The sequence below is a fragment of the Ranitomeya imitator genome, chromosome 4, assembly GCF_032444005.1.
Source record: "Ranitomeya imitator isolate aRanImi1 chromosome 4, aRanImi1.pri, whole genome shotgun sequence".
Lineage (NCBI taxonomy): Eukaryota > Metazoa > Chordata > Amphibia > Anura > Dendrobatidae > Ranitomeya > Ranitomeya imitator.
In genome coordinates, this window is record NC_091285.1 from 31477302 (window position 1) to 31505231 (window position 27930).

Here is a 27930-nt window from a genome sequence, read left to right on the forward strand (position 1 = left end):
ATTTTTTACACCATGAAATACATGCCAGAGAATCTCATGCGAGAGAATCGGGTCGATTGTGCTAATCACGCTGATCAGAGTTTGGGCAATCCAATTCTCTCAGAGGAGGAGAAGACGGAGAAAGAAAAAATTCTCCATCTTCTCCATTCTGTGAAGCCACGGAAATCGGACTGCACTCAGATGTAATCCAAGTGCAGTCTGATGTTTTCCATGCACTCATTGACTTGTATGGCTCGGGTATGCAGCGATTTTTGTTTTTTTTCCTTGGACAGTGTCTTTCCGAGTGAAAAATTGGACAAGCGCACGGCCCCAAAGAATGACATTGGTCAGAGTGCGATCTGACGTTTTGTCAGATCACACTCTGGCAACAAATATGCTTGTCTGCACTTGCCCTAAGATGCCTGAGACGAGACTAGTCCGGCACAATCCCCACCTGTTAGCTTATCCCTTCCATGTTGCAGGCGATTGACAGGTCTCGCCCAAAGCAAGGAACCTGTCAATCATCTGGAGAGGTGCAAGACTATTCTCATCCCTGCCTGTAGTCCTTTGCTCGACCTTCAAACTATATTTTCTCTTAAAAACTGGAGCATTACAGAGAAAAATATACCTAGCAGCCATCGTGCAGCCAGATTCATGATAACCGTGTTTTGTGCAGCGTGAATAAGCTAACAAGTTCCCTTTAAGAAACACAGATGGGAACCGAGCATTAGGGCACAGTCCAATGGCCGCAGCAATGCCGCGGCCAGTCCAGACGTTGTGGTCCAATTTATACGGAAGTCTGACTGCATTGCATTGCTAAACTGCCTAGGTGATTATTACAACTCACAATTTCAGATCATCACACCCCATATGTGGGGGAAAACTACTGTTTGGGTGCATGGCAGGGCTCGGAAGGGAAATAATTATAAAACGTTAGAGTTAGAAGGGAACTCAAGGGTCATCGTGTCTAACCCCCTGCTCACTGCAGGATTCTCTATGCCATCTCAGACATGTCTGTCCAGCCTCTGCAGTCTTAGTCATTTTCTAATAAGGCTTCATTTGCATACATTTTTATTTTGGGTATTATTAAATACACCAGAAAAAAAACCTAAATTTTAAAATATATTAAATGCACACAATAAATATAATTCAAATACACACAAAACTATACATCCAGAATATTGTGTATTCATGCCCCCTAATAAAAAACAAACAAACAGAATACCCATGTAACCATAAACTGCACCCAGTACGTTATATATCAGATTAATGTCAGGCGAGCCCGTCAATTTCAGCTGCACAGGACGACCATTTAACGTGTATTATGTGACAACGCTCCCCAATAGCAGGTGTTGAGGGATTGGGTAGTTTGACTTGAGCATGCTCGATCCTTCCATTCCCTAGGGATAAAAGTGGGGTTTGGAAGCCTCCCAGAGTGAGCGCCGCCTGGACTCAGCCCTCATGGAGGCGCGTGCGCTCTGACACTGTCTAATCCCAGCCGCATTCACACAGTATCAGTGTGAACGCGTTCTCCTCTCTGTGGCTGCCACTTGCTACACTGAAACTCCCAGTGTTGCGAGCTAGCGGCTTCAGATAGGAGACCACACTGTATGCACGTCCGCTCTGTCAACTCTGACACTGTCTGCAATTGGCCAGGCTTAGGCAGTGTCAGTGCGCACAGGCAGACGTGCAGGCTGAGTTCAGGCAGCACTCACTCTGGGAAGCGAGCACTGTCAATCAGAAGCATGGGATGTCCCAAAAATGCTAACTAAGGGGGTTTATTGGTGCACTGAAGCCCACTCATTTACATTTGAATTATAAGTAATTTTTTCAACCACGGTGCCACTAAAATGTTCAATGATATTATTTTTTAGGGGCTAAGTCCCCTACATCACTGTACAGCTATATTAATATGTATTTTTGGGGTGATAGACTCCCTCTAAGGCCACGTTCACACGTTCAGTAGTTGGTCAGTATTTTATATCAGTATTTGTAAGCCAAAACCAGTGACGTGTCTCTATAAGGCTACATTCACATTAGCGTTGTGCGTGGCAGCGTCGGGTCGAGCCGCGGCGACGCATGCGTCATGCGCCCCTATATTTAACATGGGGGTCGCATGGACATGTGTTGTCTTGCGTTTTGTGACGCATGCGTCATTTTTCCGCAACTGTCAGGGCGCAGAGGACGCTGCATGATGCAGTTTTTTCTGCGCCAAAAATCATGCAAAAATGAACGCATGCGTCGCCGACGCTGCCCCGCACAACGCTAATGTGAACGTAGCCTTATACTTTTCCTCTGATTATTCCACTCCTGGTTTTGGGTTACAAATACTGAGGTAAAATACTGACCAAATACTGAATGTGTGAACGTGGCCTTATTATGGATGTGACTCTTAGCTTTTTCCATACGCCTGCATGGTACATCTGTTCACCAATGCAGCCATACCATATTGTACTTCGCCATGGAGTACTGTGCAACTACACAGATGAGGGACCTGAAAATGAAAAGGGACAGCCTTTATAGTATATGTAATTGCAGCCATATTGGTTGGCAATGACCGAAGAGAACTCATAAAGCCTCTTCTCGTTGTAAACTGAAGTCTTTGTAATTAGGAGCAAAATTCCATATCGTGATCAATCGTTCAAATGTTTAGGGTTGTACAAGTCTAAACATTGATGGCATGACCCTAGAATACAGGATCGGCGGTGCCATTGTAAACAGTAGGCCTCAAAAAATGTTTGTTGCCCATAGCAACCAATCAGAGTACAGCTTTAATTTCTTCAAATGCTCTGTTCATATGAAAGCTGCGCTGTTATTGGCTGTTATGGACAACAAAGACACTTTTGATAAATTGTAAGGCAGGCAGGTCTGATAATCATGCGAGTGAAGGGGACATGGCTCTCGATGTAGCATGTTGACCCCTTTGTAGACAAAGCATATTAATTGCACTGATTGCACATTAATAACAGATCCTAAGCCTATGCAGTACCTCTAAAGTGATGCCGTCCGATTTGGTTACCAATGAAACCATATGATGCTATTAATTAGCCAGATTGGCTATAAGGTGTATATAGTATCTGTCACTTGAGGACCCAGCTCATCTATATATTACACCGACCGCCATTGTTCTCAACGGGAATCGGGTATTGCTGTATTTACCCTGTGGGGGGCGCTATAGAGAAATTAACCACTTGCTGCCAGGTTCACCTACAGCTTACAGCTGATTTTTGAGGCATGTCAATAGGTGACAACTCCTTTTAATGTGGAATAGTGGCACCATTTGACAGTCATGTGTATGGTTGTCAGGAAGCCTTTTATACGGGGGTTGTCAAGCCTGAAAGCTTTTTAATGAGGGGTCTGATGTCTTAGCAACCGGTATGTTCCTAGCAAACAGTCTGTCTCACAATACTTCAGATCAAGCTGATTTGCTACTAGAGGTCAAAGGGAGAACATTGGGCACCCTTTCCATATGTTAAAGCTGAATTCTAGGCTTACAAAAAGATGGCTACCTTCTTCCAAAAACAGCACCACACTTGTCTACAGGTTGTGTGTGGCATTTCCATCCACAGAAAAAGGGCATTTATGACATGTCCCCCAGGTTCCTTTGGGAGCCATCTCTAATTTGAGAAGGAGCCCCATCTTACGCTACCTGGACTGGAGTGGTGGTAGTGCATGCACGCCTCTCTCAATTATGGGGGTTTCTAAAATTGCCAAGCATGCCCACTTTGACATTTTACGTGGATACAAAACCTACTCAAAAGGAGAATATAACAAAAGGAATCCAAAATTTGGAAACTTTGAAATAATTTTATTAATCACAATATTTAAAACAAGGAGAATCTGACAAAAGATGACATCAAAAAATGGCACAGTACAGGGAGATAATAAGTTAATTTCATGATTAGGAGCCCAGATCAAGGAACATAATCATATATAATCCCGAAATAATAAATAAAGTCTGAAATAAAGTGCATGAAAAGTATACAAAAGGGATTATAAATACCAATTAACAATGATCCGTGGCTCCTCAAAACTCCAACTCCAACGTACGTTTCGCCAGCGTGGCTTTTTCAAGGACTCCTTGAATCCCTTTTGTATACTTTTCATGCACTTTATTTCAGACTTTGTATTTAGTCTATTTATTTCTTGCACTTTATGAAGATTCTTTAGGGATTATATATGATTATGTTCCCTTGTCTGTGCTCCTCATCATGAAATTAACTTATTATCTCCCTGTACTATGGTATTTTTGATGTCATCTTTTGTCAGATTCTCCTTGTTTTTAATATAGCGATTAATAAAATTATTTTAAAGTTTCCAAATTTTGGATTTCTTTTGTTATATCCACTTTTTGAGTAGGTTTTGTATTGTCTTTAGTGAATATTCTTTATCTATTTTGTTTATTTTAGTGAGTTTATCTCACTACATTGTTGGCTTATTTTATGTGGATGTCTGAGATGGGAAAACCATTTAAAGGGTTTATCCAGGACTTTTTTATTTATTTATTTATTTTTTTACTATGTGTATAAAACTAACACTCGGGCACTCAGGCTTGGACTGGCCCACAGGAAAACAGGAGAATCCTCCGGTGGTCCACTGTGCAAGAGTTGGCCACCACCCTCTTATATGAGCAGTACTTGGCACAATATACTTGACTCACTATGTACAGAGAAAGGTGGCATCTTATTAATTTACCCAGTTCATTGTTATATACATTTGTGACTGAGGATAATGTCACATTTGCATGTATGTGAAAAATGGGGCCCCGGAATTGGTAACTGGTCAACCCTTGGCATCCTAGTATGACACTGCTGGCGCCGATCTCTGCCATGAGAGAGCGGTCATAGACTGCTCTTGCCATTGATTCAGCAGCTTCCACTGACTTCACGCCGGCAGAGCAGCAGCTTCTCTTCTGCTCTGCTGTGTTGATGGGACGTGACTGCCGATGTCATGATGATTGACTGCCAGCTCCCTTCTGCCTAACTGCAGGAAGCCTGCTGTCAATCAGCATGACGAGGGCAGTCACATCCAGCCGAAAAAGCAGCCTGAAAGAGAAAGAGCTGCTCTGTTGATGTTGGGCAGCTGAATCGCCGTCAGGAGCTGTCAATGACCACTCTGAGCCGGCGCCGAGTAGAACAGGCAGATAGTTAGTAACTCTCTGCCTGTTATTTTTTAGGTCTATAGTAAAAAAAAAAAATCCTGGATAAACCCTTTAAATAAATCTTAGCTGAAACACCACACACAACTTTCAGACAGGTGTATCACTCTTTTCGGTAAACACCCACATCCCCTTTAAGGTAGCAGCATTTTTCTTATAACTAAAGATGAAAGAATCAAACAGATCAGCTTGTTGCGGCCGGAAGATTCAATGCCATCCAAATTTCATTCGGTTAGAAACAAAAGTCCCCCCATTGCGAAACCCCAAATCATAAGTAGACGGAGGGGGGGGAAAGGGGTTTAAAAATAAAAGATTATACTCACTTGTCTGCAGCTCACCGTCCGATCTTCCATTCCCTCCCTCTGATCTTCGCTGGAGACCGAGTCAGTACCGGAAGGTCCAGAAGCGAGAGGGAGCGAGCGGAGGACCCGGCGGGGAGCAGCAGGTGCAGGACAGTAGAGCTGTAGGAATATGACAACCCCTTCCCAGACCCTCCAAAGAATCAGCCAAAATAGTGGCCGGCTGGATATTGTGCTAATTAAATCCTGAACATTTTAGATTCGCTAGAGTCCAAAATTTGGTGGAAATTTGTGACGAATTTAATTAGTTATTAATCAATTGGCTCATGTCTACTTATAACTTCCATCACCATAACCAAATGAAGGTCACGCCATGGAGCCTCAATGGCAACTGTTAAGCAAAGCAACAATATTTTGATATCCCATTGTGACTTTACTTGGATGTGAAGGATCCATCACTGATCAATCATTTACATAGATCAATAGATAAAGCAGACTCCCTGTATTCGTTGCAGTACGCAGAGCTTCTCATAAAAAAAACAAATACACAAGACAGTGCCGATCGCTGGCTGTAAGGTTACGCTGCACATGGAAAATTGTGATTTTTCGACAGTTCTCCTCTTGTACCTCTGTTACTCTAAAATGAATCATAGGTTTATCTTGTCTACCCCTATTAACCATTTTGCCGTCTCACAGCTCTCAACAATCAAATCTAGGACAATCAGCCCATAGATAAAGTTACAAGAACAATGCTTGAAACTTATTTTCAATCTTTAGACCTTCAAGAGGATCTCAAGTAGTTTTTGAGCCTGTGCCATGCACACCATAGTCCGATGGACTTGGGAAAATGAAGGCATTATTTGTTTTGTCCTGTTCCTTGTGTTCTCCTATCTGTTTTCGATCTGAATCCGCTGGTATGTAGGAAGGTTTCCAGTCATTGGCACTGCTCTCGTTGAGAGGTACTTTATTCATATAGCCTGGACTGTGAGCAACAGATAACACAGTCTTCTGGCTGCCGTTCATAAAGTTCCTCTCATCCAGGGATTCTTTCCTTGAATGGGTGTAGGTGCTGCTAGTCCGATGACGTAGTTGGGTTTTCCGCATGACGGATTGTCTTCTATTTCCCCATTGACATTTTAGGATACGTATGAAGGCTCTCTTAAACTCTTTACTAGAACAGGGGTAAATGATGGGATTTAGGCAGCTGTTGAAATATCCAAGCCAGAAGATCACCTTCCGTACAGTTAATGGTGGCTCCAGTGCTGTGGAGAGTGATGCTGAAAATAAACAAAAACATATTTTTGGTTATTATATTATTATTATTATTCATTTTTATAGCGCCATTTATTCCATGGCACTTTACATGTGAAAAAGGGGCATAGATAGACAAGTACAATCAATATGAGCAATACAATGCACACACAAGTACAGAAGGAGAGAGGACTCTGCCCGCGAGGGCTCACAGTCTACAGGGGATGGGTGAGGACATACCAGGAGAGGGTAGAGCTGGTCGTGCTACGGTTCAGCAGATTAAGGATCAATGCAGTTTGTAGGCTTGTCGGAAGAGGTAGGTCTTCAGGTTCCTTTTGAAAGTTTCCGTGGTAGGCGAAAGTCTGATATGTTGTGGTAGAGAGTTCCAGAGTATGGGGGAAGCACGGGAGAAGACTTGTATGCGGTTGTGGGAAGAAGAGATAAGAGGGGAGTAGAGAAGGAGATCTTGAGAGGATCGGAGGTTGCGTGTAGGTAAGTACCGGGAGACGAGGTCACAGATGTAAGGAGGAGACAGGTTGTGGATGGCTTTGTATGTCATGGTTAGGGCTTTGAACTGGAGCCTCTGGGCAATAGGAAGCCAATGAAGGGCTTGGCAGAGAGGAGAGGCTGGGGAATAACGGGGAGACAGGTGGATTAGTTGGGCAACAGAGTTTAGGATAGATTGGAGTGGTGCAAGATTGCTAGAGGGGAGGCCACAGAGCAGGAGGTTGCAATAGTCAAGGCAAGAGATGATGAGAGCGTGCACAAGCGTTTTCGCAGTTTCTTGGTCAAGGAATGTATGGATCCGGGAAATGTTTTTGAGTTGGAGTCAGCAGGAGGAGGCAAGGGCTTGGATATGTGGCTTGAAAGAGAGGATTTCCCCGAGGCACCGAGCATGCGGGACTGGGGAAAGTGAGCAGCCATTGACATTGATGGATAGGTCTGGTGGAGGGCTAGAGTGAGATGGGGGAAAGATGATAAATTCTGTTTTGTCCATGTTCAGTTTTAGAAAGCAAGTAGAAAAGAAAGATGAAATAGTGGACAGACATTGTGGGATTTTGGTCAGTAAGAAGGTGATATCTGGTCCAGGTAGATCTGTGTGTCATCGGCGTAGAGATGATACTACAGACCGTGGGATTCTATGAACTGTCCCAGGCCGAAGGTGTAGATGGAAAAGATCAGAGGTCCCAGAACTGAGCCTTGGGGGACTCCGACAGATAGGGGGCGAGGTGAGGAGGTTGTGTGGGAGAGGGAGGCACTGAATGTCCGGTCTGTTAGATATGACGAGATCCAGGATAGGGCCAAATCTGTGATGCCAAGAGATTTACTATATATTATATAATTTGTTTTTGAGAATGTAAGTAGTAATTCAGCTCAATGCTAAAGGATGCTAAGAACTCTCCTTTCACCATAATGGGTACAGTATGTTCAGGAGACTACTCTAATAAGCCTGAGTAGAAAGCCACAAGGAGCGTCTCTCTTTCTGGAGGACTCAACATGTCCAAGAAGAATTACGTCTACAGTCCATTTATGTTACTGGCAATGGGTCAGTGTTTTATTTCTCCTAAGTTGGCGCAATAGGGAAATAGGATAGTTAGTGCAAGTGCCCAACATAGAGCTGATCCCTGAGGGTCTCAGCAAAAGTACACCCTCTAATCATCTTATTGGTAATGAAGCCTTCTAAGAAAAGTAGGTTATCAAGACTGTCCCTGTAAGCATATGTTAATTGTTCTTGAGGTCCCCCCAAAAATTCAATTTTGCAAATTCACATGGGGACATTTATTCATTGATAGATAACTCCACCACCTATCAGGGCATTCAGGACCCCCATATATGTGCTAGAATAGATGAAAACCATTCTGAAATCGAAGCTTCTTCTCTGCCCAAACTGTCAGACAACTGTATAAATCAGACCGAGATCAGACCGCATTGAACAGACTGGCCGGATGGTCTCTTGACACAAGCTTGGCAGCTTCATATATTTCCATAAAGCTGTCACACTTGGGTCGGGAGACCCACCGGCCAGTCCGTGCATTGCGGTCCGATCTTTTTCCTCCAATTTGTACGGTGGTCTGATGGCGCCCTTAGGCTCAGCTTTACGGTAAAATTATGATCTTAGTGTTATACTGTGGGAATAAAAAGTTGCAGAGGAGTAATGATGATGAGTGATGATTGTGTAAGGAGGGTGAACGGTGTAACCCTTATTCAAAAACTGCATAAAAAAAAAAAAACCTGTCACACTCAAAAATACTCCAGGAGAGGACTGGAGTACATTTCCGCCAATTTATGTGACTTTTAAAAAAATGTCAAATGGTGATTCTGGCAAAAACATTTGGAAATCCTAAACTCCGTCCAAAATGGCAAATATAAGAAAAACAGGCGAACACATAAAATAGAATTTAAAACAGGCGTAAACCACAAGAAGAATTAGGCACAAATGAAAAACAGTCGAAAAATATGAAAATCTAAACCAAAAACAGGTGCTAATGCAATAATAAATGTGCGGCCCTAGTCCTTAGAAGGTCTTAAAATTAGGTAACTAGAACCTCAAATGAAGAACAACACGACAAATTACACCGCGACATGATATAGTCAACATAAACTGAGAGTGAAGAATTAAGTACACCCCATGAATCAATAGCCTGTAGAACCAACTTTGGCGACCATAACCTGAAGTAATCACTTTCTGTGTGATTATTGTGTCTCTCACATCGTTTTGTAGGAATTTTGGCCGACTCGTCTTTAGAACACTGATTAAGTTCATTGGGTTCGTTTCTGTGCAGCTCTCAAGGTTCTGCCTCAGCATTTCAATTAGCTTGACTCCTTTGTCTGGGCCATTGCGAATTCTTGATACTTCTCTTTTTCAGCCATTCTGATGTAGATTTGCTGCCATGCTTGGGGTCACTGTGGTCTTTCTGCATGACCCACTTTCAGCCAGGCTTTGACGTTTGAATATGTGGCCTCAGACTTGACAGTAGGATACTTTGATATATGGTAACTCTTTAGCGAAGACCTTTAGATCTACTAGCGAAGACCTTTAGATCAATGTTCCTCAACTCCAGGCCTTAAGACTCACCAACAGATGTACTCAAGATTTATAAGCATTGCACCTGTGATGGAATTATCACCTGTGTAATACTAAGGAAATCCTGAAAACAAGATCTGTTGGTAGGTCCTACGCCTAAGGACTGAAGATGAGGAACATTGCTTTAGAGTCTGAGCTGTAGCTCTTGAGAGTTTTTGCAAGTTCTTTGAGCAACGCATAGTCGGACCTTGGAGTGAATCTTCTTGGGAAGATTGTCAACTGTTTTGAATAATCTTTCTCGCTGTAGAATAATGGACTCCAAATAGTTTGGAAATGGTTTTATAACCCTTCCCAGATTGATGGGGATCAACAAATACTTCTCTAAGATCATTGCTGATATCTTTTCTCCTTGGCATTGTGTTAGCACACACCTGAATACTCCCGACCCGCAAACTGCCCAAACTTCTGCTTTTATTGAGCACTTGCTCAAGAACGATTAATCAAGAGCATTTGATTTGCAATACTTGGCTGCTATTAGTCCCTATGGAAGCAGTAAGGGAGTACATCATTTCTGACAGTCTGCTTCTGTATTTTGGCCCAGTTTTTGGTAAATAAATTATGATTTGGTGTAATTTGCCTTGTATTTTTGTTCATCTTCTTACTGTGCAATATTCTACTCGGTGCACAGTGACAGTGCACTCCTTAGTAGGCTCTTATGAGAAGTAACAAACCGGCAAGAGAGTGCACTGTCAGTGTGCATTGCAAGGAGGTAAAAACAGAGACCAAATCCACTTCTCCAAAACTCTTGTCACTTCTCTTAAGAGTCAGCGAGGGAGTGCACGGTCACTCTGCACTGAGAAAAATATTGCACAGTAAGAAGGGAGCTTGTACTGAGCATATGTTGGTATTGACAATCGATAAATGCTCATTAGAGCTGAGACCAGTCCAGCCCCAGAAACGGAAGTCACTGATGATCATTTGTTTCAGGGTGGGGACAGATGCTGCCTCTGCTGCCTGATGATGTCCCATTTGAGTATCCCAGCATACACTGGGGAGTCTCAAACTTGAAAAGGAGACACATTTGATATCTTAAAAAGTAAAAAATAACCCTGAAAAAGACAAAACAAGCTCAAACTATGTTTAGGAAGAAACAAACAAAACAAACTACATTTTACAGAACTGAAGAAAAGGGACAGTGATATAAATATATAGAAATAGATGTCATCGATTTAAAGGGGGTAAATACGTAAACACGCCCCATCCTGCCTAAGCTCCGCCCAGGTTTTGAAAAAAGTTGCTCAAAAATGTTATATCATTTTATGCTGTTTTATTCCAGAATTCGGGTGAAAACGGCTTTGTGCTTTATTCTCTTTTTACTTAAGTATCGAACATGATCACATTTTTACAAGGTGGTGTTGCGCTTTATAGCTCGTACCTCTAGGTGGCAGTGTGGCAATTCTATTGCTATGTTCTTATGACGTGTTGTAAATCCATCTATCTGCGTAATTAAGACACTGGATTGCGGGTTTAAAGAAAAAAAAAACAGGATGATTTATTACTGCCAGTCCCGCAGTGATTCACGTAAGACGATTTGTCTATGTACAGAGAAAATGAGATCATGACATTTTTCACTTTGTTTATCATTTGCCATATTTGGATTTATCATTTTAATCGTTGAAAATAGACTATGATAACTAGTTCATTAAAAAAGACAGTCTGGAGTATACAGGGTAGCTATGAAGTCCCCGTCCGTGCTTTACAATGTCCACTAACTGTAACATAGTTGTTCTAATAGGTGCAATGCATCTAAAAATAAGGAAAAATGAAGTAAAAATCTACCGTATTGTGCATGCAGCTCTCATGCAGACCTACATGTTTCCATAGTTGCAATAAAACTTTATATGGTCTGGCCCAGCTGTCATACTCCCTTACATCTGTCTCCTTCTTTATGGTAAATTTATAGTGTTATCAAGATGCAGGAAACAGATGAAAAGAGGGCAGGATCTGACTACACAAGATGTGATTGTAGTCTGTTACCATGGAGATGTAGGGATGTGAATCGTTTTACCCTGTTCCTGTGGTTAGAGAAGTGCAGTGTCAAGGTCAAGTTCAGGTGCAGTGGGCTGCTAGGGGCAGCATGGGCCATATCGATATCCCTGATGGACATTCCTGTAACATCTGGGCCTAGGGCCCTGGCTAGGTACCAAGGAGTGGGCCTGATCTTCTGACATCTTGAGGTCAGTGAAAGAGGATTTACGTGGTGGGCAGGTGGCCAGTCCTGGGTTCACTGCTGAAGTGGACAAGAAATCCCTGAGGCTGATGGAGTCAGCGGATGCAGGGGTGGGCCAGGACGAACGGTTGGCAATGCTGAAGACATGCTGTACTAAGGAAGGAAGGAACATGAAATGCTGTGCCCAAACCCACATGTTACCACCTGATGAACTTGAGCTGCCCAGTTAACGTTTGCCTGTTGCTAGGACCCCCACCAAATCCCAAGAATTGGGTCTCTGAAGAGCCCTCTATGAATCGAGAAGAAGCTGATTGTATATACTCCTGCTCCATTCCCTCTTTATGGAACCACTGGAGATAGTCGAGCGCTGCACTCGGCTGGTCTTCAGCACTCCCATAAGAGATAATGGATGATCAAACTCCACTCCATTCACAAAGGGGTCTTCAGAGTCCAGAGCCCCAATTCGCAGGATCTGATGCACCCAGAGCGATCTGGAAGCTATCTCCTATCCCATGGAAAGGGGATACATTTCAGAATTGAGAATACATCTTAAGGATTAATGTATACCTCCAGTTGTAGAAGACTAGTTCTGACACATCATTAGTACTCCGAGACACCCACAGATCTGAAGAAACTAAGCTCCTCACTCTAATAATGCGAGTCTGAGTCTAACGTCCAGCCTTCCCAAATAAAGTATGGCAGAAGTCAACCATTTTCATAATTCTACGCTCTTGTAGTTGTGTTCTGACAATTGGTGGACGAACTGTGCCCAGACCTCCTATTCTTTGGCAATCAAGGGAAATCTGTCTGCAGGATTTTGCTATATAATCTGAGGACAGCATGAGGTAGGGGCTGAGACACAGATTTCAGAGATGTGCCACTTACTAAGGCTGTGTGCTGTTGTTTCCATACAATGAATGTTTTATCACCAGGAGATTATCACTGCCCTGACTAGCTCCCTTCTAACAAGTGGTCAGACCACGCCCCCTCCTCTGATAAGCAGCTCACTGTCAATATATAATGTACAGAGAAAGCTGCGGTGTGGGCAGGGCTAGCTTTCTCAGCTCTGCTGCATGCTACATCTAAAATCTTTGATTGTGTCACAACTGCTGCACCTAGTAAACTAAGTGACACATCGCTGGAATCAGGGTCTCTTTTCCTACATTATTCTGCTCTCGGATGAGCTAGTAAAAATCTGCTGACAAATTCCCTTTAAACCTAGTCACACACATGATTTAGCTTTATTCTGAAAACACATCGGCTGGCGGATATCGCCTGTGATTTCCCCAAAAACAAGCACTTGGTCCAGCCATGAGAGAGAGATGAACCAGGAACACATACTTCTGGCAAAAATGCCTTTCTTTTCTAGATGAGTCTGCCCTATGTCATGTGTTCTCTCAGTCAATCAGACGCCATGCCCCTGCTGCCTCCTACCCCTCCTCATGACATGTTAATGAAACACATAGTGAGAGACTGCAGCTGCATCCCCCTCCTTCCCCTCTCTTACCAGTCTCTTATTTAGACTGGTTTTACATGTCTGACATTCACAGTTCGTGTCCGCACCGGCTGTCCCCATCGGACTGTCAAAAGGATCTTGGAACCTAATTTTTGCAGGTTGATTCCATTACGGAGATACCCAGATTATAATAATAATAATAATTTTTATTTATATAGCGCCAACAAATTCCACAGCACTTTACAATTAAGATTATATGTTTTTTGTTGTTTTTTTTTTACTTTTCCAAAACTTTATTTAAAAAAGTTTATTTTGTGTCACCATTTTTTGGGACTTGTAACTTTTATTTTTCCGTTTATTTTGCTGTATAAGGGCTTGGATGTTTAAGGTGAGCTGTAGTTTTTATTGGTACAATCATGGGGTACATACAATTTTTTTATTGCTTTTATTGCATTTTTGGGGGGTAGGTATGGTGACAGAAAACCTCAATACTGGTGTTTTGATTTTTTTTCAGTAAAGGTTAAATAATTTTATATTTTGATAGTTCAGACTTTATGACATTACCTTTTTGGGGAAAAGGATGAGTTGATTAAAACGTTTTTAAAAACTTTTTTATTAGATGGTGATCAATCTCTTCATGTGGGTCTTACCCAGACTGGGCTTTGTAGGAGTACCAAGATGGCAGCAATGAAGACCTTCAATTGGCCGCATACTAATGTACCTGATATGTGGCGTACACATATGTCACATGTTGTGAAGAATTTAAAGGGAATCTATCACCAAGTTTTTCCTAATCTGAGAGCAGCAAAATGTAGAGACAGAGACCCTGATTCCAGTGATGTGTCACTGGGCTGCCTGCTGTTGTTTTGATAAAACAACTTTAATCAGCATGCAATTATCACTAGGGAACTCATTAACCTGTTGTAATGTAATCCTCCATATTTATTAACTCTGTTTAACCCTGCCCCCACAGCATTCTGGCAGATTTCTGCCTATGCTGTGCATAGGCAGAAAGCTGCCAATCATTGGTGTGGGCTGGGATATACACAGCTCAGCAGTCAGAGAACTGGTAGATCTGCAGCAGAGAAAACTGTAATTTTATAAAAAACTGCAGCAAGCAGCCCAGTAAGTGACACATCTCTGGAATCAGGGTCTCTGCCCCTACATCACGTTGCTCTCAGATATGGTAGCAAAAACCTCGGTCAGTAATTGGCTGTGCAGGCATTTATTGCTATTTCTTGTGTAGTGAGATCGGACCAAGAAGTAGAGACCAGTAGGGATAGGTAATCATCAAAGACAGGGCTGAGGAGGACTAGTGATGGTGAATATTACTATTTTTTTTTTTTTTTTATAGGGGTCTGAGCCTTTTAAAAACAATTTTTTTTTATCTGCTGAATAATCCCTTTAAGCAAATAAAATGCAATTCCTAACCTGCAGTCTATGGGGACTTTCCATTGTCTTATTCTAGCTCCGCGCAATCATCACCAGTTTGTGCGAGTACAGTGATCGCACTGCATTGACAGAATACAGAGTGCTGTAAACAGCAGCCTGAATTCTGCTGACCAGTTATGTAAGGCCGGCGTCACACACAGCGTAAGACAATACGGTCCGTATATTACGGCCGTAATACGCTGAAAAGTCCCGAAAATAGTGGTCCGTAGCTCCTCCGTAGGCAGGGTGTGTCAGCGTTTTTTGCGCATGGCATCCTCCGTATGTAATCCGTATGGCATCCGTACTGCGAGACTTTCTCGCAGGCTTGCAAAACCAACATACCGCTATAGAAGGGATCCATGTGTCAAAAAAAAAAAAAAATATATATATATATACTGTCTATATATATATATATATATATATATATATATGTCAGTAGACACATATATATATTAATATTTCTTCCAGCGCGAGATAGCTTTAAAGCCGGTAATTCAATTGCCGGCTTTTGCTATCTTCTTCCTAAACCCGACATGATATGAGACATGGTTTACATACAGTAAACCATCTCATATCCCCATTTTTTTTTCATATTCCACACTACTAATGTTAGTAGTGTGTATATGCAAAATTTGGCCGTTCTATCTACTAAATTAAAGGGTTAAATGGCGGAAAAAATTGGCGTGGGCTCCCGTGCAATTTTCTCCGCCAGAGTAGTAAAGCCAGTGACTGAGGGCAGATATTAATAGCCTGGAGAGGGTCCACGGTTATTGCCCCCCCCCCCCCCCGGCTAAAAACACCTGCCCCCAGCCACCTCAGAAAAGGCACATCTGGAAGATGCGCCTATTCTGGCACTTGGCCACTCTCTTCCCATTCCCGTGTAGCGGTGGGATATGGGGTAATGAAGGGTTAATGCCACCTTGATATTGTAAGGTGACATTAAGCCAGATTAATAATGGAGAGGGGTCAATTATGACACCTATCCATTATTAATCCAATACTAGTAAAGGGTTAAAAAATACACAAACACATTATTAAAAATTATTTTAATGAAATAAAAACAAAGGTTGTTGTAATATTTTATTCAACGCCCAATCAAATCACTGAAGACCCTCGTTCTGTAACAAAAAAAAACATAATAAACCAACAATATACATACCTTCCGCAGATCTGTAAAGTCCAACGATGTAAATCCATCTGAAGGGGTTAAAATATTTTGCAGCCACGAGCTTTGCTAATGCAACGTTGTTCGTGGCTGCAAAACCCAGGGGAATGAAGGTAAATATAGGTCATTGACCTACTTTACCTTCATTCCCCGGGGTTTTGCAGCCAGGAACAACGCTGCATTAGCAGAGCTCGTGGCTGCAAATTTTTTTAACCCCTTCAGATGGATTTACATTGTTGGACTTTACAGATCTGCGGAAGGTAAGGATATTGTTGGTTTATTATGTTTTTTTTGTTACAGATCGAGGGTCTTCAGTGATTGGATTGGGCGTTGAATAAAATATTACAACAACCTTTGTTTTTATTTCATTAAAATAATTTTTAATAATGTGTTTGTGTATTTTTTAACCCTTTACTAGTATTGGATTAATAATGGATATGTGTCATAATTGACGCCTCTCCATTATTAATTTGGCTTAATGTCACCTTACAATAGCAAGGTGACATTAACCCTTCATTACCCCATATCCCACCGCTACACGGGAATGGGAAGAGAGTGGCCAAGTGCCAGAATAGGCGCATCTTCCAGATGTGCCTTTTCTGGGGTGGCTGGGGGCAGGTGTTTTTAGCCAGGGGGGGGCCAATAACCATGGACCCTCTCCAGGCTATTAATATCTGCCCTCAGTCACTGGCTTTACTACTCTGGCAGAGAAAATTGCACGGGAGCCCACGCCAATTTTTTCCGCAATTTAACCCTTTAATTTAGTAGATAGAACGGCCAAATTTTGCATATACACACTACTGACATTAGTAGTGTGGAATATGCAAAAAAAATGGGGATATGAGATGGTTTACTGTATGTAAACCATGTCTCATATCATGTCGGGTTTAGGAAGGAGAGAGCAAAAGCCGTAATTGAATTACCGGCTTTTTGCTATATCGCGGCTGTATGAAGTAATAATATATATACATATATGTGTCTCACTGACATATATATATATACCTATTCTGTGTGTACACATTAATTCTACCTATTGGACTGGAAGCTGTCAGTGTGATTTTACTGTACACCGCACTGAATTGCCGGCTTTTCTCTCTAACAGCGCTGCGTATTTCTCGCAAGTCACACTGCTGGTCCGTGTGTAATCCGTATTTTTCACGCTTCCATAGACTTTCATTGGCGTATTTCTTGCGCAGTACGGTGACAAACGCAGCATGCTGCGATTTTGTACGGCCGTAGAAAGCCGTATAATACTGATCAGTAAAATACGGCAGATAGGAGCAGGGGCATAGAGAATAATTGTGCCGTATTTTTTGCGAGTTTTACGGACGTAGTTTCTGCGCTCTTACGTCCGTAAAACTCGCAAGTGTGACGCCGGCCTAAGAGTGAACACTTATTTTCTTTGGCACTGCAAGTAATGGTAGACTAAGATCTCAAACATTTGCATCTATTTTTTGCCCAAGATATGAATCACAAGGAAAGTTAAATGTCACCTCCTGGTTCATTATAAAGCCTTGGTTCGGATTTACCTCTGTAGATTTATCTCTCATTTATTGAGATTTTTTTATATTTTGGAGGGGTGGAATAAATTGGGACTTATATATCTACAGGTCTGGTCATGTGCCAGCAGTAATGCTCCCGGGTCCTTGCAATCTAACAAAAGGTGGCAAAAAATATTATTACTGTATAGAAAACCCAACCGCAGCACATTAGATTTGTCAAAAAATGTCTAGTAGCACCCCCGCCCGCCGCACGCTCCTGGCTACAATCTTCAAAACCACATAATTCTTATCTGTTCTGAATCCAATCACTGGCCTCAGCGGGAACATTCCTAAGATCGATGGGGGGGTCTCAGTAACCGGACCCCAGCAGTCATACACTCTGTGCATAGTGATAAATGTTACCCCTCTAACTTATTTTGAATGTTTGACATTCCTATAGCATCTTTCCTTTTAAAGGGAATCAGATTTTCACTATGTAATCTTGAGAGGAATATGATGTAGGGGCAGAGACCCTGATTCCAGCGATGTGTCACTTACTGGGCAGTTTTGATAGAATCACAGTGTTCTCTGTTGTAGGTGTAGCAGTGGTGAGAATATAACCCCGCCCACACCACTGATTGGCAGCTTCCTGTGCACTGTCAGCGAGCTACCAATCAGTGGTGGAGGGCGGGGTTACACAGATTAGCCTGACTGCTGTGCACGTGAGACCTAGTCTTTCAGTGATAATCTCCTGCTGATTGTATGGAAAATACAGCAGACAGCCCTGTAAGTGACATATCGCTGGAATCAGGCTCTCTTGCCCTATATTATGCTGCTCTCAGATTAAATAGGAAAAGACTGCTGGCAGATTCCCTTTAACACACCAGCTTACAACACTTATGTCATCAGCAGGACTAGCAGAAAGTAACCAGATCTAGTGGACAATTTTTTGAAAACTGTCGGAAAACACTTTGAAAAGTTGGGCAGTTGCACAAAAAAAAATTACTGACTTTTAGTCTTTTCATACAAGTTTGAATCAGCCCTGCCAGAGTGGGATAAGCTGGGGAGGAGCTGAAGCGGGATGGGGCACGCCTACGCCCACCCATCAAATTCAGCAAAAGTGCCAACATGTTTGCACTAGGGATACTACTCCAGTCCCCGACTGGAGTAACATTTCTGGCAAGGCGCACAGCGGAGATGCGCCAAATTCATCAAGTGGCTCTCAATGGATCCGGCGCATTGTACTCACTCCAGCGACCCCTTCATTTGGACTGGCCAGTCTTAATTAGTCAGTCCACCTATATTCAAATTAAAAGGGTTAAATACTTCATAAAACAAACCTGGCGAATGCCTTAAAATAAAGGTCCTGATTCATCAAAGTGTTTATGACCGAAAACTGGGGGAAAACTCTTCATAAAGTCGCTAAATTTTTATGCAATTCAAAGTTGCACAGAAATTTTGGGACTTTTTGGACAGCTCCGCCAAAAAGGCAGGTTGGGTCGTGGCAGCAGTCTTTGCTGGAGGAGCATTTCTGGCGAGGCACAAGAAGGTGCAAACTACCGATATGATGCACTGAATTGATTAACCGGTGTGAACACTGGCGGATACAGACAGGAGACGGCCCTGGACCACTGATATGTTGGCCGCTGGGTGTGCGCCTCTTAATAAATTCACATTGAACTGGATGAATTCACTGTCCGTGCAGTGGACGAATTATTTTACTAATTGATCTTTTGTTTGATATGTTCCTCACGGAGTAAAATGTCAGAGCTGCGTGGGAGCCGATTAATAAGAATTCAGTCAAGATGATGAATGGATGGATGCAAAACACAATTAGTTACAGCGGTATTCTCATCTATATATTTATGGAATATGAATGTCTTCTAAGCATGGATACCCCGTCCCACCAGGGAGGAGCGCAGGGATTCTGATTTTGACATAGGTGCAGGTCCCACAGGACATAACGCACTGACCTACTGTCACGCTGTGACGGTTTTCGGTCAGAGGGACTTCAAACTGTCCCTGGAACTAGGACCCTAACTATCCTTGTCTGAGGGGGTACTCTTGAAGGTAGAGAAGCCTGAGTCTCCGACCTCACTATTATTCTCTTGTTAAACCCTGATCTGTTCCCTTCCCCTATCCATGAGGCCTAGGACAGAAATGTAAGGTAAACAAGACACAAAGACAAAACAGGGATAACAGAAAACAACAAACATACAAACACTCACCAAAGGTAAAGAGGTATATAGGGAAGGAAAGGACTGTTCCAACCAAATGGGAATAGGACAATGAGGAAAGCGTACACCGAAAAACAGCACGCAACGATCTCCAGTAGCAATAACAATCTCCAATTCAGCCCAGCGTCTCCAAGGAACTAGGAAGCAGACAGAGAAGGCCTGGCCAGGTTTTATAGGGAGAGGGTATGACCAGATCAGAAGCAGCTGAAAATGGAGCTGCAAGTTTCTGACCATCATAGAAAGGGTCGTTAACTTCTTCAGCACCAAAGAAAACCAAATCCATTTAATAAGGGACACAAACACACAGGCTAAATGGAAGATCTGTGATTCACAATACGTAGTGATCTTCTAACCCCATATCTCCCAAGAGGACGTGACACACTTGTGATACCTGCCTGTTGATGTGCCATCATTGTCGTAGATGAGATGGTGCCCGTGCTGTTTACATGGGTCTTTTATGTACTGGGACATAACTGCCTTCAAGCTGAGTCTTTACTTTTGTGTAGATTTATTACATTGGCTTTTAAGCAGCTTTTATGGCGTATTAAAGGGGCACTCCAGAGTTAATGAAGTAGCCACAGCATCTTTTTGGTCATTTTTGAGATAGCTTTTTGTTTATCTTTTAATTTTTATGATAAAGGGAATCTGTCAACAGGTTTTTGCTTTTTAATCTGAGAGCAGCATGATGTAGGGGCTGAGACTCTGATTCCAGGGATGCGCCACTTGCTCAGTAGCTTACTGTAGCTTCGATACAATCAGTGTTTTCTGAACAGGAGTTTATCACTGGAGGACTAGGTTTCATGTGCAAGGTAGTCCAGCTAATCTGTGTAACCACGCCCCCAACACTGATTGGCAGCTTGCCGACAGTGTACACATGAAGCTACCGATCAGGGGTGTGGGCGGGGTTATACACAGCTCAGCAATCAGAGAATTGTTCCCTCTACAGCAGAGAAAACAGGAATTCCATTAAAACTGCACAAAGCAGCCCAGTAAGTGACACATCACTGGAATCGGGTCTCTGCCCCTACATCATGCTGATCTAAGATTACATAGCAAAACCTGCTGACAGATTCCCTTTAAAATATGGAGCTGCTTCAAAGTGGAATCCGCCTGAAGAACAGACCGGTCACTTCTTTTAACCACTTTGCATTTTGGGAAACCTGAAGCCATTAGAAGAAGCTCAAAAAGACAGCACATATTTTCATATTCATTATTTTTTTAGTGCTTTTTCAGCCGGATTCCGAAAAAGACTTTGCACGCATTAATCTCTAGGCTATGTGCGCACAAAGTTTCGGGTTTTGACAGCTGTGGCAAACCAACCACACAAACAATAAAGTAGATGCCAAAGAAGACATTTTCTGCTCCAAAAACCCAACATGTACACCGGTGTCAAATTGACTCTGTGTGCACATGGCCTTAGGCTGCCCCTGTTACAAAAACGAATGCCGGTTGCCAGACAGTTTGAGTTTTCTATGTCACAAGGGTACCAGTTTAGAATATTAAGAGCTCCCAGAAATCTGCGCCCATCCTCATGTTTGGATTGGAATTTTAGTCACAGAAATTTGGGGAAAAAACATCCCCCTTATTTTTAAAAAACAGCTGAGGGAAAGCAGACAGCTGTGAGCTGGTATTATTTTTCTGGGAAGGGGCCAATATCCATCTTTTCAGACTACGAGCAGCCCGCAGCTGTCTGTGTAGCCTTTACTGGTTATTAAAAAGGGGTGAACCCCCCAAAAATGATGTGGAATACCCCCTATTTTTAATAATCAGCAAAGGCTAAGCAGACAGGTGTAGGCTGATATCAATAGGGTGGAAAGGGACCATGGATATTGGCCACCTCTGAGACTAATAACACCAGCCCTCCGCCTCCCCAGAAATTGCCCATTCAATAGATGCTCCATTTCTGGAGCTCCATTTCTCAGTTCTTCCCAATTGCCCCGGTGCTTTGGCAATTGGGATAAAAAAAAGTATGGATGGCATTAAATGGGTGAAAGAGGGTAATTGTCAGGGAGTGTTTTTCACAATTACAGAACTTTTCTCTGCGTATGTGTTTATTTATTTTGACTAGGGGTTAGTCTCCATTACTAACCCCTGGGCTTGATGTCGGCAAAGCTGACATCAACCCCAAACCATTACCCCGATTGCCTATGCACCAGTGCAATCGGGAAGAACTGAGGCTAAACACCAGAAATGGCCCATCTAATTGATGCACCATTTCTTGGGCGGCTGAGGGCTGGTGTTATTAGTCTGGGAGGGGGCCAATATCCATGGCCCCTTACCAGCCTATTAATATCAGCCCCCAGCTGCCTTCTTAGACTTTGATAGTTATAAAAAATAGGGGGGACAGCAAGTCATTTTTTTGGGGTCCTTCCTTTTTAATAACCATTAAAGCTATGAAGACAGCTGTCAGCTGATATTATTAGTCTGGGAAACTCCATGGATATTGGTCCCTTCCCAGAATAATAACAAAAGCTATCTGCTTTCCCTCAGCTGGTTATTAAAAACCAGGAGATGTGTGTGTAAAAATTGGAGGGCACATGCCTGGTCCTTGTGCTGTGTGATATTTTTTTCTCGCACCCATTGACTTATACACAGTCAATTGCAGCATGCACAGTCCGATTTCAGCTGAGGCAAAACTCGCAGATGAGCACTGACTCATTGAATAACATTGGTACGAGTGCAATGCGATTTTTTTTTGTCGCATTGCACTTGCCGATTTTATACGCAAGTGTTAGCGAGGCCAAAATTTTACAGACGTGAAAAAACCAGCATGTGAAAACTTGATGCAGATTTTAACCTGCAAATCTTCATCAAAATACATATGTAAACCTAGCGGACTTGTTAGGGCTCGTATTTTTGGTACAAGTGCCGTTTATAAAAAAACGGACCAATGTTATTCAATGGGGCAGTGCAAAATAGCGATTTTGTTTTCATTGATCAAATTTGCATTTGAAAACAAAGTCAAATTTCTTCCGTAAATTGGATTCAAGTCTATGGGTGCGCAAACATGGACAACCCCTTGAAGTCTTCCTATGTTGACCACCCTGCGGAACTGCAGGAGGAGAAGAGTTTGCAACAACTGGATACTCCTGAGTTAGGAAATGATGAACTTTACTTTCTCGGCAACATTTTTGTGAGAATCCGTTCCTACGCATGAGTAATAGATCCGTCACCATCCACCAGCTTCTATGCACTACGTAACCTCGGTGTCACCGGTTGCCCGTCCCGGAACCGTGCATGACAAATGACGGGAAGCTTTAGTAATGCCGCCATCATACGTGAGCATCAATAATGCCCCGGAATCTGAACTTCTACCTCTATTTGGTAAATAGAAGAGAAAATAACATCTGACTGTATGTCAAGGGTTAATTAAGAACCTTCGCAAATCTATGCAAATGTCCATCAATCATTAGCAGCTACTTGGAAGAACAAGGGCGAAACGTACAATTTTACAAAAACTCAAAGATTTTACAGAGTAAAAATTACATCTTGAAGATTTTTTTTTTTTGAGAGAGCTTAGAAATCATCAATGGACAACAAGTGTTCTCTTGGAAAAACACAGAAGCGGAGAAAGCAATTTCTTAAAGGGGGTTTCTACTTTTCTATACATAATACTTTTACAACTTTCTAATATATTTTCCATTTTTTTTCTGCCATTTTCAATATATCTGCTTGCTGTCAGTGAATTAGATTATTGTTTGTATGCAGAGGCAGTAATTAATTCCGCTCTCTGCTGAGTAGTGATACATTGTATCCAATGTAGACAATGCTCTGTGAGCTACATTGTGGACTGATACATTGTTACAAACCACCAGATTTGTTCAGCTCCTGTCTAGAGTGGTTAAAATTGGATTCACTTCTCAGCAGAGAGCAGGACACTTCAGGCGATGGAAATTTCATAGGAATATGTGCTGCAGTTCATTTCTGCTCTACTGCATAGAGTACATGGGGATTTAAAGGGAATCTTTACTATAGCATCTGAGAACTCCATGATGTTGTGGCTGATACCCTGATTCCAATGATGTGTCACTTGCTGTTCTGCATGCTATTATTCTGATTCAATCACAGTTTTCTCTGCTGAAAATCTATCAGCGCTCGGAATGCTGAGCTCTGTATAACCCCGCCCACACTACTGATTGGCCGCTTTCTGTCTACACTGGCACAAATCTGCCAATCAGTGGTGGAGGCGTGGTTGGACTAGGAGGAAGGAGACACCTAGTCCTGTATGGATAATCTCCTGCTGATAAAACACTGATTTTATTGAAACAGCAAAACACAGCCTAGTAAGTGATACATCACCGGACTCAGGGTCTTTGCCCCTCCATCATGCTGCGCTCATATTACATAGCAAAAGCCTGCTGATGGGTTTTCTTTAAAAGATGTGTTTTAGGGGGAAAAAAAGAACTTGCATTTTGATTCTTGATTTGAATTCTGCACGGAAACTGATACTGATACAGTAGTCACACAAGTGTCAGCCCCTCTAATCTGAAGGCATATGTGACTCTTCTTTTGATTTGCCAGCCTGGCAAAGTGTCATCGTTGCTGCATGATGCACATGTGACGTTGTCCCAGGCTGACCAATCAAGAGAAGAGCCTTAGATGCCGGTTCTGTCCACAGACCAATTCCGTGGCCAATGGACTGGATTGTGCGAATTGATTTGCACCAAACCTAGTGAAAAAGTTGCGTTTCCGCTACACAAAAAAAATGAGCTGCGGTTTTTTAATAACACTATTTCCACACGGATTCCTCATCAAGAAAGCAAAAAAATAAAGCAGCAAGTGGATCAGATTAAGTTAAAACTCATCCACTTTAATGGTACATTGAAATGTCGTGGATTTTACAAGCGGAAAATCTGCGCATAAAATCTGCACTAACATGATCCCGTGAAGATCTTAGAAGACTGCACCCAACATCTCAAACAGGTTCTCCTACTGTTAGGGCTCATGCAGACGTCCATTTTTTGTGTACAAGTTCTAGACGTGTTTTTCATGGATAAAACTCAAACCTAGAACAGTCTATGGGGCTATTAACACTCCTGATTTTTTTTTTGTGGACCTAGCGATCTGTGCAAAACCGTGAAGACACGTTCATTATTGATCTGGTTGTTGGATCAAAATCGGGAGTGCAAGTCTATAGGTCCGTGAAAAAAATCGGACCGTACTCAGATGCCATCCATGTACTATCCATTTTTCACGGACTCCTAGATCGGAAAAGATAGAGAAACTTTTTGTTTGTTTGTTTCCCGTCTGAGAAAAACTAATGAAACTTGGATCATTTTTCTCATAGGTGACAAAAAAACGGACGTCTGAATGAGCCCTTTTATTGATGATTATGCCTAAGCCTATGTTCAGGCAAAGTTTTTTTAGGCGTTCAAAAACGATGAATTTTTCAAAATTTTGTTTTCCTAAAACAGTTTTGAAGCATTTTGCAAGAGTTTATTTTCCTGAAGTATTTCTTGCAGCTTTTTGATTTGACCGTGCCTAGTTTGGAGTGGATCCAATCAAGTTCCGCTTCCAAGAAGTGACATGCTTTTTCTTTTTTTCGACCAGGCGTTGGAACAAAACAAAAACACTAAAAATATAAACCCTACATTAAGTCTTTCACATCTTTTTAGGCAATTTTTGCTTCTTTTTTTTTGGGCTCAAGAAAACATCTCAAAAACCTTTTTGTGAACATAGCCTTAAGTTTGTATGTTAAAAAGGTATATGTAAATTTTTGGGGTGTCAAATAAATTCCCGAACAGAACACAATATTCTTAGACATTATGAAGAACTGTTCATAATTTCTCGGAACAAATTCAGTTTCTTGCAGATGCTTCATCATTTTAAAGGCCAATCATTAACTCGATAAGTAATCTGTTCTTTTGGTTGAAGACGTTTTTTAACCTCAGATTACATATTAAGCATATATGATCCCTAGGGCTCGTTCAGACATCAATTTTTCATGGATAGAACTAATTAATACATACTAAAGTCTATAGGACTGTTCATACGTCTGTGTAGTTTTGGGACAGAGCGATCTGTACAAAGTCACGAAGACAAGTCCAACTTTGGTCAAACTTACCAAAGTTATCGTTAGGGCTAATTCAGGCTCCGTTTTTCGTGTATGAGTTCTACCTGCATGTTCCATGGCTAAAAGTCGAACCTAGAACAGTCTATTGAGTTCTTTACATGTCAGATTTTTTTATGGACCTAGTGATCTTTCCAAAGCCACGGACAGTCAAGACATGTCCGGTATTGATCAAAATCTTAAGTGCAAGTCTATGCGTCCGTGGAAAAAAAAAAATCAGACAGCACTTGTGCACTCCATTTTTTTAATCCGAGTGCTGTCCATGAAAAAAATGACATCACATGGACAGAACTGGGACCAATGGTCTTCAATGCACTATTTTCTTCCGTACGGCGGAGGAATCTCGCCCATTCAAGTCAATGAATGCGCGAAATATTTCCGGATCTCATCCGTATTGCATCCAATTGTTAGGGATACATTGCAATTATAAACCTAGAAAACTGTATTTGATCATATACATTTAAAAACGTTGAAGGACAAAAAAGATGCCACACAGATGTAAAAAACAGATGCTATATGGCTGCACATGGATGACAACATGGAAGAAAACTCGGACAATATCTTTACATGCTCGTCTGAACCAAAAAAAATCTGATGAAACAGATGGTAAAAACTGACCAAACGCTGATGAAAATCTGATCTGAAATGCTAATGAAACTCTGATAATTTTTTTGCATACGGGAAAAATCACTGACGTCTGAAGAAACCCGCGGAATTGCCGGAAATGTAAAAATTTAAGAAAAAAATCCAGTTGAAGATATTTGTACGGAGATTTATGAAATCAAGTGTTCTCACAACTACCACAAATGAAAACAAAAATAGCAAAGGAACTTACCTAAAGGCAAAGCGGTGAAGAATGGTAGCCAACATAAGATGAACAAGCCTACCACAATTCCCAAAGTCTTGGCTGCCTTCTTCTCCCTGGAGAACTTGAGTAATTTTACAGATAAGGAGCTGCGAGGCTGTTGGCTTTTGCTTTTACTGTTCGGAGATCCATCGTGCATGTTCCTGCAGTGGATTCTCAGAGTCAGCTCCTTGGAGTCCATGCTTTCTTTCATGACACCTGCTTCTAGATTCTTGGTGATCCTCTTGGCCACCACGTAGACTCTGCAATACATCACCAGGATGACAATCAAGGGGATGTAGAAGGAAGTCAAGGAGGAGAAGATGGCATAAAACGTTTCTGTGGTGATATCACACCCTGTCTCATTAGTAACAGTCTGCTGCTTCCACCCCAGTAATGGTCCAATGGAGATCACTATGGACAAGATCCAGACACCCAACAGAGCCAATAAGACCCTCCTTCTGGTCACTATAATGGGGTACCGAAGAGAGTAACGTACCCCAATGTATCTGTCTATAGAAATGGCGCAAAGACTGAAAATCGATGCTGTACAACATAGAACATCCATTGCAGCCCAGATGTCACAAAATATCTTGCCAAAGATCCAACGGTTGGCAATCTCTTGGGTGGCAGAGAAGGGTAGCACTGTGGTGCTTAGGAACAAGTCAGCAAGGGCCAAATTAACTATTAAGTAGTTGGTTGGGATCCTCAGTTGCCTGTTGGTGACCACAGAGATGATGACCATGATGTTGCCCACTATGGCAACACAAATGAAGGCTCCAAGAGTGAATCCAACGAGCATAGCCCTGGTAAAGTCTATAGGTTCAGTCCCATTGGTGTCAGTGTAGTTATCAGATATGGAACTTATATTGCTCCATGGTGAAGTCTCCAGAATTGATGAGTTCTCACCAGGCGTCTTCATTGAGTCCTCCATAGTTTGGATGATGGGAACTTGAAAGCAATCAATGCCACCTTAAAGTGATTCAAGAAGGGCTACGAGAAATGTGAAGTTGTTCAAATTGTCATGGCAGAAAGACATGCCCAACTTCTTCTTCTCAAGAGTCTTCTAGGTCCTTTGCAAGGTTGCACCTGGAACAGATTGACATCTGCAAGCAACTGATGTAGAGCCAGACTGAAAATGGTCAGGAAGGCTGAGCTGTAGGTGGGATGACATGCTGCTCCACTAACTAACGGCACTTCTCAGGGATCTTAAGAAAAATCTCTTTTAGCAGCTGCCTTTCTTAGAAGTGACATCACTGCCAATGCCAGATTCTACGAAGAGGCCGCTAGAGGGAGCAGCGAGG

General features: G+C 42.2%; 1 protein-coding gene across 1 annotated transcript; it reads right to left on the bottom strand.

Moving 5' to 3' along the window:
* Positions 1–4495: 4495 nt before the first annotated feature.
* On the bottom strand, positions 4496–27890 carry ADRA1B (adrenoceptor alpha 1B). Its single transcript, XM_069763481.1, has 2 exons — positions 26618–27890; positions 4496–6713 (listed from the first exon to the last, which is right to left on the bottom strand). The coding sequence occupies exons 1-2, from the start codon at positions 27558–27560 to the stop codon at positions 6229–6231; spliced, it is 1428 nt and encodes a 475-aa protein (XP_069619582.1). The 5' UTR covers positions 27561–27890; the 3' UTR covers positions 4496–6228.
* Positions 27891–27930: the final 40 nt, after the last annotated feature.

Coding starts and splice junctions, on each gene's coding strand:
- ADRA1B (XM_069763481.1), bottom strand. CDS start 27,560: ATGGAGGACTCAATGAAGACGCCTGGTGAGAACTCATCAATTCTGGAG. Junction 6,714..26,617: donor CTTCACCGCTTTGCCTTTAG/GTAAGTTCCTTT, acceptor GTTTATTTTCAG/CATCACTCTCCACAGCACTG.